The sequence below is a fragment of the Dermacentor silvarum genome, chromosome 8, assembly GCF_013339745.2.
Source record: "Dermacentor silvarum isolate Dsil-2018 chromosome 8, BIME_Dsil_1.4, whole genome shotgun sequence".
Classification (NCBI taxonomy): domain Eukaryota; kingdom Metazoa; phylum Arthropoda; class Arachnida; order Ixodida; family Ixodidae; genus Dermacentor; species Dermacentor silvarum.
In genome coordinates, this window is record NC_051161.1 from 8,268,918 (window position 1) to 8,285,811 (window position 16,894).

General features: G+C 47.4%; 1 protein-coding gene across 1 annotated transcript in view; it reads right to left on the reverse strand.

The window, feature by feature from the left end:
• LOC119460586 (structural maintenance of chromosomes flexible hinge domain-containing protein 1) overlaps positions 1 to 16,894 on the reverse strand; it is a 229,955-nt gene that overhangs the window by 154,228 nt on the left and 58,833 nt on the right. Inside the window, exons 12-15 of the mRNA XM_037721595.2 lie at positions 16,216 to 16,390; positions 5,719 to 5,842; positions 2,239 to 2,433; positions 1,685 to 1,798 (exon numbers count right to left, since the gene is read on the reverse strand). Coding sequence (XP_037577523.1) covers positions 1,685 to 1,798; positions 2,239 to 2,433; positions 5,719 to 5,842; positions 16,216 to 16,390 — 608 coding nt within the window. The remainder of the gene's footprint in view (positions 1 to 1,684; positions 1,799 to 2,238; positions 2,434 to 5,718; positions 5,843 to 16,215; positions 16,391 to 16,894) is intronic.

The window sequence follows — 16,894 nt, forward strand, 5'->3', positions numbered from 1 at the left end:
CGTATCATTGAAACACAATTAAAACTAGCTAAATTAAGGGGGGACGCGAGATCAGATCGCGAAAATCGCGAGAAAAATCGATTTTTGAAAACCACGCGTTTGGGTATCTGCAACGCTAATCTACGATGCATCAAAATGGTTTGTCTGAAAATGCACTGAAAGTGCCCGAAAAAGTTTAATTCGTCAGTGCGCAGGGCGAGAAAACAGCTTTAAATCGCGCAAAATCACCGCAGTTCACGGAGCCATATCTTGTATTTCCCGCCACCGAGCGCCGCCATCTTGGTATCGTTCGAAACTCAAAGTTTCGCCGTTCCGCTTCTCAATTCGTCCGTCGTCGCCAACTTGTAACAAACGCACAAACACTAAAGAAGCGTGGGTCTACGATAGGTAGTCACACGTACGGGCCCTCTGATAAAAGCGGGCCTCCGATTGGCTGCCGTGCTGAAAGGCGTCTCTCCATTGGTTGCTGCTGTGGCAGGGGCAAGATGGCAACCGCAGTTGTCTGCTTCGTAAACCACGCCGGCATCTTCATTTGACACACAGAATTTGGATTACTGAGAACTCCCAGGTTAGTGATGGATCGTCGCTCGTTGGCGAATAAACTTTGGACAAAGCACGCCTTCAGAATACGGAAGCGCTCCTATGGCAAGAAAAATACGGCGATTAGCGGGAGAAGCGGAGGAGCACCCGAATGAACGAGCGCAACCTTGCACCGTGGATTACGTGCCGCGCTATCTTGCACCGTGTGACTCCAGCAGCGAAACCCACAATCGCCCTGTGCCATCGGCACCGATAACGCAGCCGATGGAAGACGCGCCAACGGAGGCTCCCGCGCCTCGGCGTACGGCCGCGCGAATCAGCTGAGATCGTATCTCGGTAGACATAGCTCGCTGCGACTAGGCAAAATGGCGCAAAAAAGAACGCGGCCCGAAGCATGGCAGCCACTTCGCCCGATGGCACACGGAAAAGGAAGAAAAGCACAAAAGCAACAAAAGCGCCACCGCTTCGAACTATTCGCGCCCATTCGCGGCCTCCGCGCTGTCTGGCGTTATTTTATGAAGGGCGTATTATTAGGCGTCGCGTCTGCGCCTCCGCACCAAAAGAGAAAGGGAGAAAGCGCGTGACTGCGTGCTGTTCTCTTTCGTGGCCGACGGTGGGGCGGCATTTATTCGTATCAACCGACGCGGGTCGAAAATCGATTCGTAACAACCGTTTTCTAGCACGTTGCAAAGTAATGGGGCTCGGCCGGGACCGCAGAAAAATTCATATCATCCGGAAATTCGTATTAGCCGTGATCGTATCGTCGAGGTTCCACTGTAGTTAAAAATAAGTCCTTCTTTTATTTTGGACAAAATATTAGGGCCCCTTCGAGTTCCAATTATTGAGATTCGACTGTACATGGAAGTCGCTGGGATTTAGGTCGGGACCGCGAAAACGCGACATAGCAGCCGGGAAAACGCAGCAGCGAGGAAGGTATCAATGGGGATCCACTATCAGAAATTTTTTCTGGTAAAAATAAATTCAGTTTTCTTGATATTGCGTATGTTTTGATGATACGTATTTCGGGTAATACGAATATTTCACACAACCCCGCAAGATTCGTATCACCGAGATTTTACTGTATAGACATAAAACTGAGCCTTACCAAGAGCCACAATCAAGCAGACATATTCTGAAGACAAACCTGCTGAATCTCCACTTCTCCTCCTGTTGCGCAGACGCTTTCAGTGTAGTCACCATACAACAGGAACCGCCGGATGGAGCCAATAATGATTGGATTTGTTCGTTGTGTCCGAATCTAGAAAGAAAAAAAAGAAACAGGTTCATTAGTATAGACACAGCTATTGACACAAACTTGGGAACCTTCATAAGTGCAAGGTCACACCTGCACTGAGTCCCACCACACTCCGTAGGTGTTACCGTATACCAAACGCCACACAAGAAAAAGCGCCCTATTATTTCTATACGGATTTTATATTTATTTTGACATGAACTTTCATAGAAAACAAGTTCTGGATGTACACAGTTCCCATGATACCAATACTCCTTGCGATGCCCAAGTTAAGTTCCCTGAAGAAAACTCCTCTCAGCAATGGAGCAGTATTAGCCCGGCAAATGGTCCATTAATGCATGTTGTTTGCATAGTGAGATAGAAGTTGTTGCCTTCCAGTAGAAAAACAAGCTCAGGGTCGCTCGCGATGTCAGTGAAGAAGAGAGGACACCTGCAGGCTGACTCACCAGCTGTCCTTTCTTGAAGCGCTTGCCATCCCATTCAATGGCGTTGAACACGGCCCAGGGGTACTGCTTATATTTCTGGGTGTCCCGCCGGCTGATTGTCTCCTGAAATGACTCGAACATGATCTGCTTGTCACTGTGCTCATGGCACGACTGCAGCCATTCCAGGAAGTGCTTCTCAATGCTAGCACGCACCGCCTGCATCACAAAACAGACTGGTGTTGGTCAGCACATCCCACTAAGAGACAGAATTTATCAGCAGGAAGATCTGGCCCACAAATGAGCATGAAGTGGAAGGAAAAGGGCAGGAGTAGCATGAGAACGAAAATTAAAAACAAGACAATCATACCCCACATGTAAAGCAAGAGCCCTCAAGTTAGTTTCTGTGACTGCCACTCCATCTGATGGGTTAGCATTTGCTTGCCAAATTTTCCAAGACATTAACATCTTAAACAGCTCAAAAGACGAGACTGACTGATGGGATTGAATATCGTACACCAATGGAGGCTGCTTAGCTCTTCCCGTACCACGCCCACTGGGCATCGTTAGCCCGCTATCGATGGTTTGAAACACCGCTATCAAGACCTTCTGCGACGCTAATGGACACACTGCGCTATCGGACATGAAGGAGGAGAACTGTATTTTAGTTTTCTAACCAAGTTGCTTTTCTTCCCACGAGGTGGTGCTTTTACAGCGTAAGCTGTTATGGGCTCATTCCAATAGCCGTTTCGGGTCGCGATGATGCCGCCGCCGGCGTCCACCGCGTAATAGCTATCGCCAAAAACGCAAAAAAATGTACCCGATTCCCGCCAGGATCGAACCCACGCCCGCTGCGTGGGAGCCGGATACTCTACCACTGAGCCATGCAAGCGCTTGCTATCGGGCCGTCGAAAATACCCTATTTAAGGCAAATGCAGGGTGAGACGACTCGAGCCTCCGCCAGTATGGTGGCCCCATCTAGGTAAGTTGCCCGCAAACGCAACTTCCGCAGGCGCAAATGACCAACGTTACTAGACGATGATATGCGATTCAGACGAGGCGCGTAATCAACGCGCTCCCGAGCCTCCGCCAGTATGATGGCGCCATCTAGTTAATGTACCTGCAAACTCAGCGCGCCCGACATGTAAGTCGACGCCAGGCGGACAATTCAGATTGTTCTCGTCAAAACGAGGTGAACAGACTGCCGCGAAGAACCTGTTGTGCGTGATGCCCAAATTGGAGCTACTCTTGAGCAGCTCCACCAGCTTACGCTGTGCCTGTGCTGCGTGTGCTGCGCAGGCCTGTGACTTTTTAAACGCGCTCCGAAGTTCCCCTGAATTTTTCCGAAGTAAAAATGGCCACCTCCGAGAGTGGCATGCATGCTTCGAAAAATCGCAGATCTCGTGATTCCACTGCGTCAGCAGCTGATTTTATTTATGCATCGAATAGCAGCAAGTTGGAGGATGCTGCTTTTTCGTCGAACTTTGAATCTGAGAGCGACGGCGACGCAAACCAGCCTGGAACATCGGTGACCAACTGTAACGCCAAACTGTGGTGCTTGCAGTTACATTTCTGTAGCGGAATACCATTTCAATGAAAAATCTTGATTTTTTTGGAGATAGTGCCTATTAGATGGCAATACATTTTGTATATCTCATAATTTTTGTCACATTTTTTTCTTAGGAGATACAAGCGTGTCTTTATAAACTTTGTTCAATTTTATCCCAAAATCTTGATTTTGTCAATTTATATCTTTTTTATGACATACATCTCGTTAATAAAACATTTATGCGTGAAAAGTGCATTAATTCTGCTTTTTGTTTATGTATTACATAAAATATTGAATGCAGTAGTTCCTTCAGAAGAAAAATCTGGTGTAACCTACAAAAAACACCTATTTTCCCCATGGTAGGGAAAGAGGGGCTTGCCAAAGGCCAACTGCAACAAAATTTCACTTTGGCAAATTTGTTCTAAATGAGTAGTATATACCCCTGCACCACTTTTGGCAAAGCCGCAGGACTTGCAATTGCATAGCTTTCTTGTTAGCAGTCTTTAAACAACACTTAAGCAGCAGACAATGCCTGCACCTGGTGGTTGTCACTGTGACGTAAACCCCAACAAGCTGCCTTTGAACTTTTTTAGCGTGCCGCAGGCTGCTGGGCGCACGAACTGGTTCGCGTCACCACGCCCCTGGAGCTACGCCCCCCACACAGGCCAATCATAACATGTGGTTCTCTAAGTGTCTCGACGGAATGTGGGCTTGTCGTGGCAACCCACTGCAGCTGCAGCATCTACACTACGCAGCAGATGCAGCTACGCGCTACACAGTACTTAAAGTCAGGGGTGAGGCCCGGGGGGGGGGGGGGGGGGGGGGGGGGGGGGCGGCAATTCTAGCTCAAATTTTTCGATTTACAATTTCATTGCGATTATTGGTTGGTGTGGCATGAGAAAGAACAGGAAAGCAGGTATTGTAATGCTGCATGCACTTCCCCGAGGCACTGCACATGATGGTCACCAATCTTGTTCGACTAAGATTCTTGGCACAGCACACTGTTTCATGAGCCACCTGAGCGTGAAGCTATCTGCTCGTGAATTAGTGAAGGTTCACCTTGGTTTCTTTAAGTTATCGGTTATTTTCCTTCGTTTAGTTGTGCATTACGAGTGCTATGCTATACCAAAGACGCATGCATTTTCATCTTTTTTAGGTAAGGAGGTGTGAAACCATAAAACATATTGTTGTAGTGCCTGAGGTTGTGAATGAAGCAAGGCAACTGATGTTCTGTGTTGCAGCTAGACTTACTTGCTTTGAGCTCACATACCTTAAACTTTTTACCTCCCAAGTTATCTTTGATAAATCTTTTCAAAAATGCCATTTTTTTCTATGCACTCGATTAAAATGGCAAATTAAATAAATGCCCGAAACATACTAAGAATAATATATTTATTTGCAGAACACCCATAAACAATTGTTCAATTCTAGAGAAAGTTGGCTCCACTACACTGCTTGAAGTTTGCTTTTTCAGTGCCAGTATAGTAAACAAAAAGCGAATATCCCAGACGCAACTTCTGTAGCCTGTGAGAGTTGTGATGAAACCAACTGTCCCGTAGAATCACATTTAGTCATGTAGGAAGCCCCCTAGTATGGCACATGTCAAACCCAATATCACAAGGAGTTCCATTCCACAAGAAAAATGACAGTAAAATCTCGTAGTTGCCCTACGTGCTTCTATACTGTGACCCATTTCACAGCCACATCCTGCGATTCAACGCTTCCTTCTCTGATATAATATATATATATATTATATGAGTGCATGTGAGTGTGCGCACTCTATACTGGTCGCCACCCTATGAGGGTGGCGACCAATATTTCTAACACACTAGCCAGATAATCCAAGAAAGTGCTGTTTGTTTTTGCATAAACATCACAAAAGTCACACTCATGAATGTGTCTCTCCTTTGATGTATTCATTCAAAGTTATCGAAGAAAAAAAGTTATATACTTGCCTGGCCATTCACAACCCGAGCAAATATGGTGTTTTTTTCCCGCAGCTTGTTTTCCAGGTCCATGAAAGTAAGCTTGTTGGTGCTCACTTGGAATGCATCGTCTGTCCAGAGAACACCTGAGATCCTAATGAAAACAGAAAAAATGGTGTGCCCATTTTTCATACAAAATTTCGACACCTACATTTAAAACCACATTCTTCCAGCACAAGACAACTATGCTTGCCAAGCTAGCAGGATAGCTGGCAATAGTAAAAGTCACTCATTTGCAAAATGTCCTGATCAGAGCAGTGCAGTATGATGCAGCAAAGTCACTACCAGCATATGCGAAGCATTTTCTCACAAGATCAACATCATGAAAAACAACTTTCCATTTAATTGAACCCTGCTATTACAGTGCAGTCCACTTATAACAATATAAAGAAGATATGATCGTTATAACTGATCAATGCTACATCTGGACAACCATACAAAAAGCTGCCTAACATACCTTTGTAGCACCGGACCCAAATTTGCTACTTGGGCTAAGGAATAGACCTAGAAAGTAGACTATGAAAAATGAGATGTTTATTTAATACCTCCATGCAGTGTGTAAAGCATTGGGCGCGCTAAATTAGTAGAAAATTTGGAGTTTCTTTCGTGGCAGTTTCAGTTTCACAACCACTGTGTGCACCACGTCCAGCTGCTCAACACATTCTCGGCAATCGCCTTGTCGGTGATCTATTTGCAGAACAAGACAGCACTATCGGCACTCAGAAACTCCTCCATCAAAGCACCCCTCGTTTCAAAGTCAGTAGCAACGTGCTTCCAGAGCTCAGTAATGTCAGTGGCTTACACTGTGCTGGTTTCACTATGATGGGAGATTTCGTCCTGGCGCACAAAGCCCACTTATCCAAAACAGTTGTTTTTGGTTGACTGCTCCACTTCATATCATACGCCATAGATGAAGCGCACAGTCTACAAAAGGTCTTCAAGTCAGGAGCCTTGTCTGCCTGCCCCGACGTCTGGTTCAAGAACTACGAAGTGGGTGACAAATGGGAACAAGTGTGGTAGAGTCCACCGAAAGTTTGCGCATGACAACGGTAAAGACTGCAGATGGAAGCAACATCACCGCCACCTCGACCAGCTAAAGACCAGGAGGACCAGCATGGGAGGAGCAGCGGTTGAGCCCGAGGCCCCCATGGAAGCACCAATGGCTAAAGCCAGCCAAACCGCGTAGCTAGACTCGCAGTTTCAAGGGCACGACAGCAGTGACAGTCAGTCTCAAGTAGGCACCGATATTCGAACACTGTCAGACGCACAGGCCGATCAATGCTTCTCTGATGTGTGTGTGTGTGTGTGTGTGTGTGTGTGTGTGTGTGTGTGTGTGTGTGTGTGTGCGTGCGTGCGTGCGCGTGCATGTATATATACAGGATGTTTCAGTGAACACTTTCAAAATTTATTTCAGGTTGCCTGTGGCTAGTTCATGAGCTAGTCTACTCGAAGAGGTGGACATTACTTGCACAAGAAATTGAAATGCATAATCAAAAAATTAACAAACATTCCCTAATTAAGTTTTTAACTAATTACCTGACGGCCCATATTCCAATTTACAAATTGTAGCCGTGGAGTTCACAAGGCAGAGGATCCACTTGGAATTATTTCTCAGGACGCCACCAATTTCGAGATATTAATTCCCGACTTTGCGGAGAAATGCATTGGCGTTCCAGTTAATTTTGTGCTTCAATGCATAAAGCGACGTTTTGTTGAGAAACTAACTGGAACGCCAATGCATTTCTCCGCAAAGTTCGGGAATTATTATCTCGAAACTGGTGTCATCCAGAGAATTCGTTCGAAGTGGATCCGCCTTATGAACTCCATGGCTTCAATTTGTAAATTGTAATATGGGCCATCAGGTAATAAGTTAAAAATTCAATTAGTGAATTTTAGTTAATTATTCAATTAAGCATTTCAATTTCTTGTGCAAGTAATGTCCACCTCTTCGAGTAGACCAGCTCATGAACTAGAATTGTGCTATCTGCCAAAGGCAACCTTTAAAAATTTTTGAAAGTGTTCGCTGAAACACCCTGTATAAATATATATGGCTGCATGTGAGTGTGCGCACCCTATAGACTATAATTCAGAGCCATTCTCTGAAGCCGCCATTTTCTTCCGACATTTACGCCGCTGTGCAAGCATTGGCTGTGGACTGCGGGCACCGCGAATCGCTGCACTGGCAGAAGCAGGAGCGATGGCAATCAATTGTTCTTCAATCGGACCGCTGACACTTAAAATTGATAACTGGATGCTCATTTCACTTCTGCATTATGCACGCATGACTAACGCAGTAGAACATGTGTCCAGTCAAGGGCACGCTTGACTTTTCATAAGTTTCGCGGTATTATAGTCGCGATCTGGCGACGCATTTTCTTTGGCGGAAGGCATATGCATTGGTTTCCGTGCGACATAAAGCAAGATAACTTGTTAGATTAAGTGTTCAGGCAAGTGTTAGCCATGGTGCAAGATAATTAGTGCCAATAAGCATGCTACAACGGCATGTAACGTCGCTGTGCGCTGTCACAGAGAATTTGCAGTGACATGACACTATGTTGTGGCAAAGCTTTAGTTGTTGACAAAAGTAAAACTCACAAGGTATAAAACTAGATTTCATTCATACGTCGACAAACTTATCCAAACAGGGTAGCGGTTTTCGAAATGCGTTTCACACCTTGTGTAAAGTTATTGAGCGAAGGATGCGATGAAAGTAACAATATTGCCACAAAGTACTGTTTTCTTTTGAACCACCTCTGAAAGCTTCTCTAATAGCCTCATTCACTACGCGATATGTGACCAAAGCGTGCTTGCTTGAACGCTCCAAGAAAAAAAAAATGAATACTTGGGGAGCCCCTCTGCTACGCAACAATAATCATGATCTGGTTACCTAGCTTTTCATTTCTTGAAAGCTCATCACACGGCGCCGCCGCGATGGTGCAGTGGTTAAGGCTGATTCAAACTAGGCCGACACGGCACCGATTTTGGTCTGCTTTGGTCTGCAGACTGTTGGCGACAGCGTTTTCCTTCCTTTAAACCGTTGGCCACAGCGTTTTCCGTCCTGTAAACTGCTCGGGCCATCAGTCAGCAGACCAAAACCGTTCTCGTGTCAGTTTAGTGTGAATTAGCCTTTACGGTGTTCGGCTGCTCATGCGAAATACGCGGATTCGATTTCAGCCGCGGCAGTCGCATTTCAATGGAGGCAAAATTCTAGAAGTCCGTGTACTGCCGGATGTCAGTGCACATTAAGGAACCACAGGTGGTCGAAATTTCCGGAACTGTCCACTACAGCGTGCATCATAATCACATCGTAGTTTTGGCACGTAAAACCCCAGCAGTTATTAAGACAAAACCTTTATGTGTTTCGTGCGGAGGTGTTCTTTAAAGAGTTGGCAATGTCCTTGTTGAAAACCCGGCATTGCCGCGGATGGCAAAAAAAATGTCACGTGGCCCAATAGAAATGCATATACACAAGCACGTGTGGCACATACCTCACTCCATACCCAAGTCCAGGATGGTCCGAGATGTGCGAGTATGCGCCACACGGGGTTTTACATGTAGCGAAAGCCTATCATTTGGTAATGTATAACCTAATGCGTAAATTTATGTATAAACTCAATGCATGACTGAATTTGCACCAGGCTTTCGCCTTCATGTGTTACAAAGAGTGTAACACCAAGCGGAATTTTTTTTAATTGGCGCTCGCCACAATGCCGACGACGGCACAATGCCGCCCTGACGAGCCGTTTTTGTACATCGTTGCCACTCACGGTTTAGTAGCAATGGCACAAACAAGCGCCACGCACAAATAAACACATGCTAGTCCGCCGATTCCCGCAGTCCACGCCAAGAGGTGGCGCCTGGTGTCGAGAGAATAGGAGGGCGCCCGCAGCCAGCGTACGAGGGTAAAATAATCTGGTCTATACATGAACACATCTCGCTCGATGAATGCGGAAACTCAGTGTCAAGACGCTTGAGTGAGAAGGTGCGGCCATAGCAGCCAGCAAATTGACCGCCGTGCTGTCTATTTGAAATATGCAGTGAAATTGTTATGATTCAAACCGCTTCATTGCAACGGTGCATGTGCCGCAAAATGAGTATTTCGCGATCAGTCGGGCACGCGCGTTGGGTTAGGCATCGGCCGCAATGTACGAAAAGTGCTGTAACAGAGGCGCGAAACACATTCTCTTGTGAAGTTCACACTTTATCGACTGCCTTCGGTACGTCTCAGCCTTTGCCCCCACACCATCGCGAAGATTTCCCGGATGATGGTTTCAGTTTCGTTCGCGGCTTTGCCGTTTAGCATACGTATATACACTAGAACCTCATTCATACGTTTTCAAAAATACACGAAAAATAAATGTAGGATCCGGGAACTTGCTATGTCTTCTTTACGATGCTGTCTTGTCTTTGCTCATAACGAATGCACCCAGTTTGGACCACGTGTGCTGCACGTTGCCGTCAAAATAGCCAGCCGACCACCACCGTTGGCCCCAAAGATGTTGCGCACTAAGCCTAGCCTATTGGGAAGGAGGGGGGTTCCTTGGCACTTCACGAAGCTTAGCAGGGTTCCCTGGGACCCACATGCTTGAGAACACCTCACAAAATATGGCTAAATCATAGATGGCCCACACGGAAAGCTTAGGTGCCTTCTCGTTCTTGACTACTGCGCTGTCTGCTGAGCTATATAGATTAGGCACACACACAGGCCTGCTCACTATCTTGGCCTTGGAAAGGCAATGAGACATGCTCCTTTGTTGCTGTAGCAGCTCAGTCATCTGATGCGTGGCTCAATATAAAGTCAACGCAGTTGTCATACTACAATTTTTTTTCGTGCATTGATTCATCCCATACGATGAATCAACCTAATTCTGATCAACCTAAAACGTACTATCCGAATCCAGTAAAAATTGAAGCTGACAAGCTCATATTGAGGTGCAAGGGCAGAAAACATTTATTTATTGCAAAACATAGTTATTTTCTGCTGGTGCGTCTTACCCTTTGACAGAAACAACTCCTTTTGCACGCATTGCAGACCCTTGTCTGCATTTTCGTTGTCTTTCATGCGAAAGAAGCTTTGTAAGGCTTCCAGGCCTGCAAGGGCTAAGGCGAAGGTAGCCGGTGGGCCGCCGTCTTCAGGCACCTCGTCCGCCACCCCCTCCGCTGCGATCTCGGCGACACTTTGCGGCTCGCAAGTCGGGACATCGTTGTCAATCGCAACAAACTCGGCGAAGGGCACATCGACACCAGTAGACAGGAATTCCTCATCCATGTCTTAGTCGCACGCCACGGGGTCGTCCTTGCTGCACTCCGTATCCTCGGCTGCAGGCTGACGCCGAAAGCCGCACTTCTTGAAGCAGTTATTAACTGTTTCACGCTTCACTCTCTCCCAAGAAGTGTTGAAATAGTGCATCGCGTCGAGAAGTGATAGTTTCCCGGGGTCTTGGCCACGTGACATGCGAGCAAGAAAGCGTGGCACAATGCACTTACGGCACAAATGTTTGGCGTTCTTGATAATACCAGCGTCAAGAGGCTGCAGGTGGCTGGTCACGTTTGCTGGTAGAAACACCACACGAAGGTTGCGAAGGAATGACGTGTCCTTCGGATGGGCAGCGCAGTTGTCCAAAAACAGCAGGCCACTGTGCCCCTTGCATCCGAGTCGTCAGTCACAGTAACGCAGGAAGCATTCAAAAAGTTCGCAAGTCATCCACGCCTTCGTGTTGTTGTTCTTGTAGATACAAGGCAGATGAGCAATGTTCCACAGGCCATGTCGGGTTTTTCACCTTCCCAATCATCCACGGCTTCATTATGTCGCTACCGTCTTCATTGCAACAAAGCAACACAGTTACTCGGTCTTTGCTGACTTTTCCACCGCGGCAGGACTCGCCCTTCATGCTTAATGACTTGCTAGGCTGAACTCGAAAAAAAGACCTAGTTCATCTGCGTTGTAAACGACGCGTGGATGAAAAGAAATATGGTGGGGAGCAGCGATAACCACTTATCGACATCGGCCAGATTCACGGTTGATGCCTCCCCATTCACCTGCCGGTAGGCGATGCCATGCCTAGCTCAACAGCGACTTATCCACCCGTTGGAGGCGGTGAAGTCGTCAATCCCAAGAACATCGGCAACTTCGAGTGCTTTCTCCTTAGTCGAAGTTAACTGCGGAGGCCCATACTTGTTTAAACCACTTCAATAGCGCCTCCTCCAGCTCCCCATGACCGGCTCCACGAGCTTGCTTTGTTGCGCCGCTGAATACCATGGCGTTCGTCTCGACCTCTTTCCGCTTCGACACAACGGTATTCACAGTAGACGCTGGCAGTCCAAGTTCGTTCGCTATGTCGATTCACTTCCTCTTCGGGTTCCTGTCGACAGCCGCTAGGATATTCAGCTTGTCCTTAATCGACAAAGGCTTGCGCTTGCTCGACGCCATGCTCGGCTGCATGCTACCACTACCGACCGCAACTGTCACGAATTGCGCACTACTGAGCTGCGTGTAGCCTTGCACTAAACTGTGCATCAGCCGCCACCAGCAGAAGCGGCACGACTGTACAGCTACTTTTAGTGCGGCTAATGCGGCGGAGCCAAAAAAAATACCTGTGCATGCACGTTAAAATCGAGTAGTACGACACTAAATCTGCAGTACCATTCGGAGAACCCAAAACTTGCGTGCGGTACTGGCGCAAACAGAAGGAGAGGATTTTCGCCAGCAAAGCAACACGGAAGGGTTTCAGTGGACAGAAACAGTGCATCTATTCTGCAACGTTCCACTTCGGCGATACGATCGCATTGGCGGCCTATCTTGAAAGCAATCTGCGACGGGGAGTCCGCCACACGCTGTTTTCGCCGGTTAGTAGTTCGCGTTGAAGCGAGGAGCGAGGTAGCGGAAAGGTCAATTCGCTCGCTGCTGTTGCTGCGCTTCACCACTTCGGGCGAACGAGCAATGCAGAGAAGTCGCGGAGGGGGGAAATTGAGCACTGCAGAGAAGCTGTGCGGCGGCCGTCTGCCACTTAGAGCTTCACAAGCACATGAGAGCTGTCTTTTTGCACACCTGAATGATAATTTTTCGCTGCAGAACGTATCATACGACCGCAGTTCGCCGCAATGCTGAACGTTGCTGCCAAATCTTATTTTCCGGGAACGTATTAACCAGAACGTATTAACACATTCCTCTATGGGGTGATGTTTATTTTTCGTGATTGCGAACGTAGGAGCCGGGAAATCGTATTAAGCGGGAACGTATCAGCAAGGTTCTACAGTACATACCAATTTCACGTCAACGAAGTTACGCCACAACGAAATTTTTCCTGTGTCCCATGAATTTCATTGTAGCAGGACTCGACTGTAATATTCGTTCGAATATTCGAAGCGCTCAAATATTCGCACAAGCCTACTACTACTGACACAAAGGAAGTTCCATGTCTCCTCCAAAGCGCAATCTTTCTTGTTGTTTGTTTTTTACATTCTCCTTGCCGTGGACACCGCAACTGTCAGACTCGAAACGGACACTGAACTATTCCTAAGCGCAAGCTCGTGTAAACTACAACGTCCAGCAAGGTCAAAGTGCGACCGTATGGTATTCCAACGGGTACGGAGGTTACATTCCCCTGCACGCGAAGCTAGTACGGCCGCAGAAAGCAGCACAAAAGAAAGAGGTGTGCGCCGAAAAATGGGTGAAAGAAGGATGAGACGCACCTGTGTTCCTAGGCGACACTTCTCTCGGCAGAGCATGCGCTCGTTTCTTGTTTGTTGTTTTTCACATTGCTTGGCGTACGCGGACACCCCAACTGTCTCACTCGAGGGTACAACTGAACTATTCCAAAGCGCAAGCAAGTGCAAAGTGCGACCGTGTGGCATTGCTTGGCGTGGACACCGCAGCTGTCTCACTCGAGGGTACAACTGAACTACCATACTTTCCGGTGTATAATACGCGTTTCTTTTTCTAAATTTTTCGTCGGTGCATCTTATAGAACGGTGCGACTTATGGAAGTTTTTTTTTTTTTTACCCCGGGAAAACTGTCAAAATCGGATGCGATGTTATGGCCACGCGAAGTGCGCTGGTTGGCGTAATTGCTACGTGTTCTGTGCGCACTATCGAGGTGCCGGGTTCTTCTCGTGTTCGAGTTCCCGAGCGCCGTGCGAGAACGACGGAACAGCAACGCAAGCGGCGGCAGGCCGACCCCGAATTCGTCGCATCTGCAGATCGCTGTCAAGATATGGCGCGCGCCGCTGCGCAAACTGCGCAGTTGCTACCAGGGTGCGATAAGCACGGAGCAGCAATGTAAGCGGCGGCAGGCCAACCACGAGTTGACCAATCTCGAAGTCGTCGCATCTGCAGATCACGGACAAGATACCGGGCGCGCCGCTGCGCAAACTACGCAGTTACTACCAGAGTACAAGCCAGCCCCCCTCCTTACGCGCTGCTTTCCTCTCTTGTGCGCGATTTGGCTCACCGTCTCACACTTTCACTTGCACATACAGCATACGGTGCGCGGGGATGATGTTAACGCCCTTGGACAAATTTATACGGTACATCACGGCAACCACGACGGCAGAAATGCGCCTGGAGTGGAAATATTGGCACCCATACGCTTGCGCGGGACCCGCGTTCACGGAGTGAAACGTCACTTTTTTTTTTAAATCGCTAACGGAACGAACGAACGAACAGGTGCAGTCTTATACACCGGTGCGACTCATATACGTTTTTTCCGGGGAAACTGCCGTTTTGAGGGGGGTGCGTCTTATACAAAGGTGTGACTTATAGCCCAGAAAATACTGGTATTCCAAAGGGCAAGCAAGCGCAAAGTGCGACCGTGTGGCATCCCCGGTAGTACGAAGGTTACATTTTCCCGCGCACGTAGCTAGCACTGCCGCAGCTAGAAGCGCGAAAAAAAGCGCCATGCGCAGAAAGAAGGAATAGATGCGCCCTCGTTGTTAGGCGACACTTCTCTGGGCAAAGCATGCACTCGCAAAACCTGATGCGTCGTCACCTCCGCAATAGACGGGAAAAAAATTTTCCGCATTTCTTTTTTATCACGCACCGTCTCAGGTTATCCGAACCCATGCGCTATGGCGTCCGCTTTCTGCACCTTGTCATCTGCTAGCCTACTGTTTCGGCTGCCATGAAGGATACACAGAAATCTAAGAATCCCCAGATTTTGGAATGTTTGCTATTCTGAGGTTCGTAGTGCTGAAATATTTTTACATGAAAGTAAGAAATCAGCACGGGATTTCTGAAAAGTTCATTAATGTGGTGTTCGTAGTAACGAAATTTTACTGTATAACGATCCCAGTTATAACGATCTATCAGTTATAACGACCACATTTCAGTACACTTACGATTTTCCAACTCTCCCTATGGAAACTGCTTCCAGATAACGAACGTTCTTTAAATCGCCATACTGCTACAACGAACGCTTCGAACCCGGTCATGGTAAAAAGAGGGCACACGCGAAGTGCCAAAGCACGAAAGCATGACCAAACTGGGCGCACGACAACGCGCGCTCCGCTCTAGTCTAACCGTGTCGATGATACGGTCTTCAAGATGAGTGAGCAACTGCCCAGCGCAGATTTTGAAGAAGTTCAAGAGCAGACCGAAGAAGTTTAAGAACGGTCCCACGTTTTCAAGATGCACCTCCACGGGAGAGGTGTGCTGCGCACAGCGTAAACAGCATGGCACGGGGCGTGCGCCAGTGCAATATCGGATGCCACGACGGCATCACTCTCGTTTGTGCAATTGTCCGTGCGGCATCATGTGCATTACACCTGTTTCAATTAATTAAAACAACCATCTATGTCTTTCCACCAGGCGACATTTTACCTTTCGAACATCGAATTTTTATTAGCACACGAAGCACCATATATAACGTAATTTTTATGGCTCTTGTGCGGCTGAAGCACATTCATAATGCTGAGACCATCATGGTCTCCTTTGCACAATGGCGGCATGCCAAAGCAGCTTCCGAAGTTTACACTTAAGGACGAAGTGTACAGGATACAGTCATGTCCCACTGGCAGTGAAACATATCACAAGCTCCCGAAAAAGAAAACAATGCCGGCTTCGCTTGCAGTTTTTAGAATGACAGGTGATCGTAACTATGCGCCGTTTTGAAAGAGCTACACGACGCTGCATTTCGTTATTTACTAGATGGACGTTTCTAATAATGGAAGTTTGCAGCTATGTGTGGGAATGCACCGGCAACAAGAATGACATTGAAAATCTGGTTTTTGGACCAAAGTGCTGCCGAATTGTAACTGCTGACGCCAGGTTCAGTGCTGCTAAATTTTTAGTATTTTTAAGGGCGAGTCCATATATAACGATCTATTGACATAACAACCACTTCTCGTGGAACTATCGAGTTCGTTAACGCCAGGTTCAACTGTATTCTCTCAGGTTATAAACAAACCGATGTCCTTTCTAACAGCTCATCACTTGCTGTCAAAGAAAGGGCCAGTGGAAGCTCAAATCACCTGTTGAAGCATTCAAGGGGAATGTTTCTTGCTTTTTTGGGAGGGCTGCACCAGTCGAACTCCTCGATGGTGGTGTAAGGGATGAGTCGCCCATTCCAGAAGCACTCAAAGATAGGCCGCTGACCTCGGGCTGGCTTGACGCTGTTGGTCATCAGTTCATCCTCTTCATCACCATCTTTGTTGAAAGTAAAAAAAAAAAACATAAGAAAGCACATCAAATTAAGGGGTGACGCGGGTCTTTAGGATCGAGAAATCGCGAAAAAATCGTTTTTTCAATTGTGTCATATTCGTAATTATCGGGGTCCCTTCCACTGATAGCCGAAGTTTTGAACCTTTGAGACGCGTAATTTTAAAGAAATTGTCAAATAAACGAGCGAACTCGACGTGGTTTCTTGCGAAAACATCGCAAAAAACGCCCACATTCGGCGGCACTGCATTTCGTAGCCGTCCGCCATTACGCGGCCACCTTGGCCTTGTTTGAAAGAGCGACACTTTAGCTCTTTTTCCCGCCGTAGAGAAGCCTTACGCGTCGTGTCAATGCAGACAAAAGCGCAAGAAAGTAAAAAACAAATGCGAACCCGTCATTGGCTGCTTGCGATCATGTGGCAAAATGTAGGCTTCTCGCGCGCGAAGTTCAGCCGCCCGCCCGCATATGGTTCGCGCGGGCCGCCATTTTGAG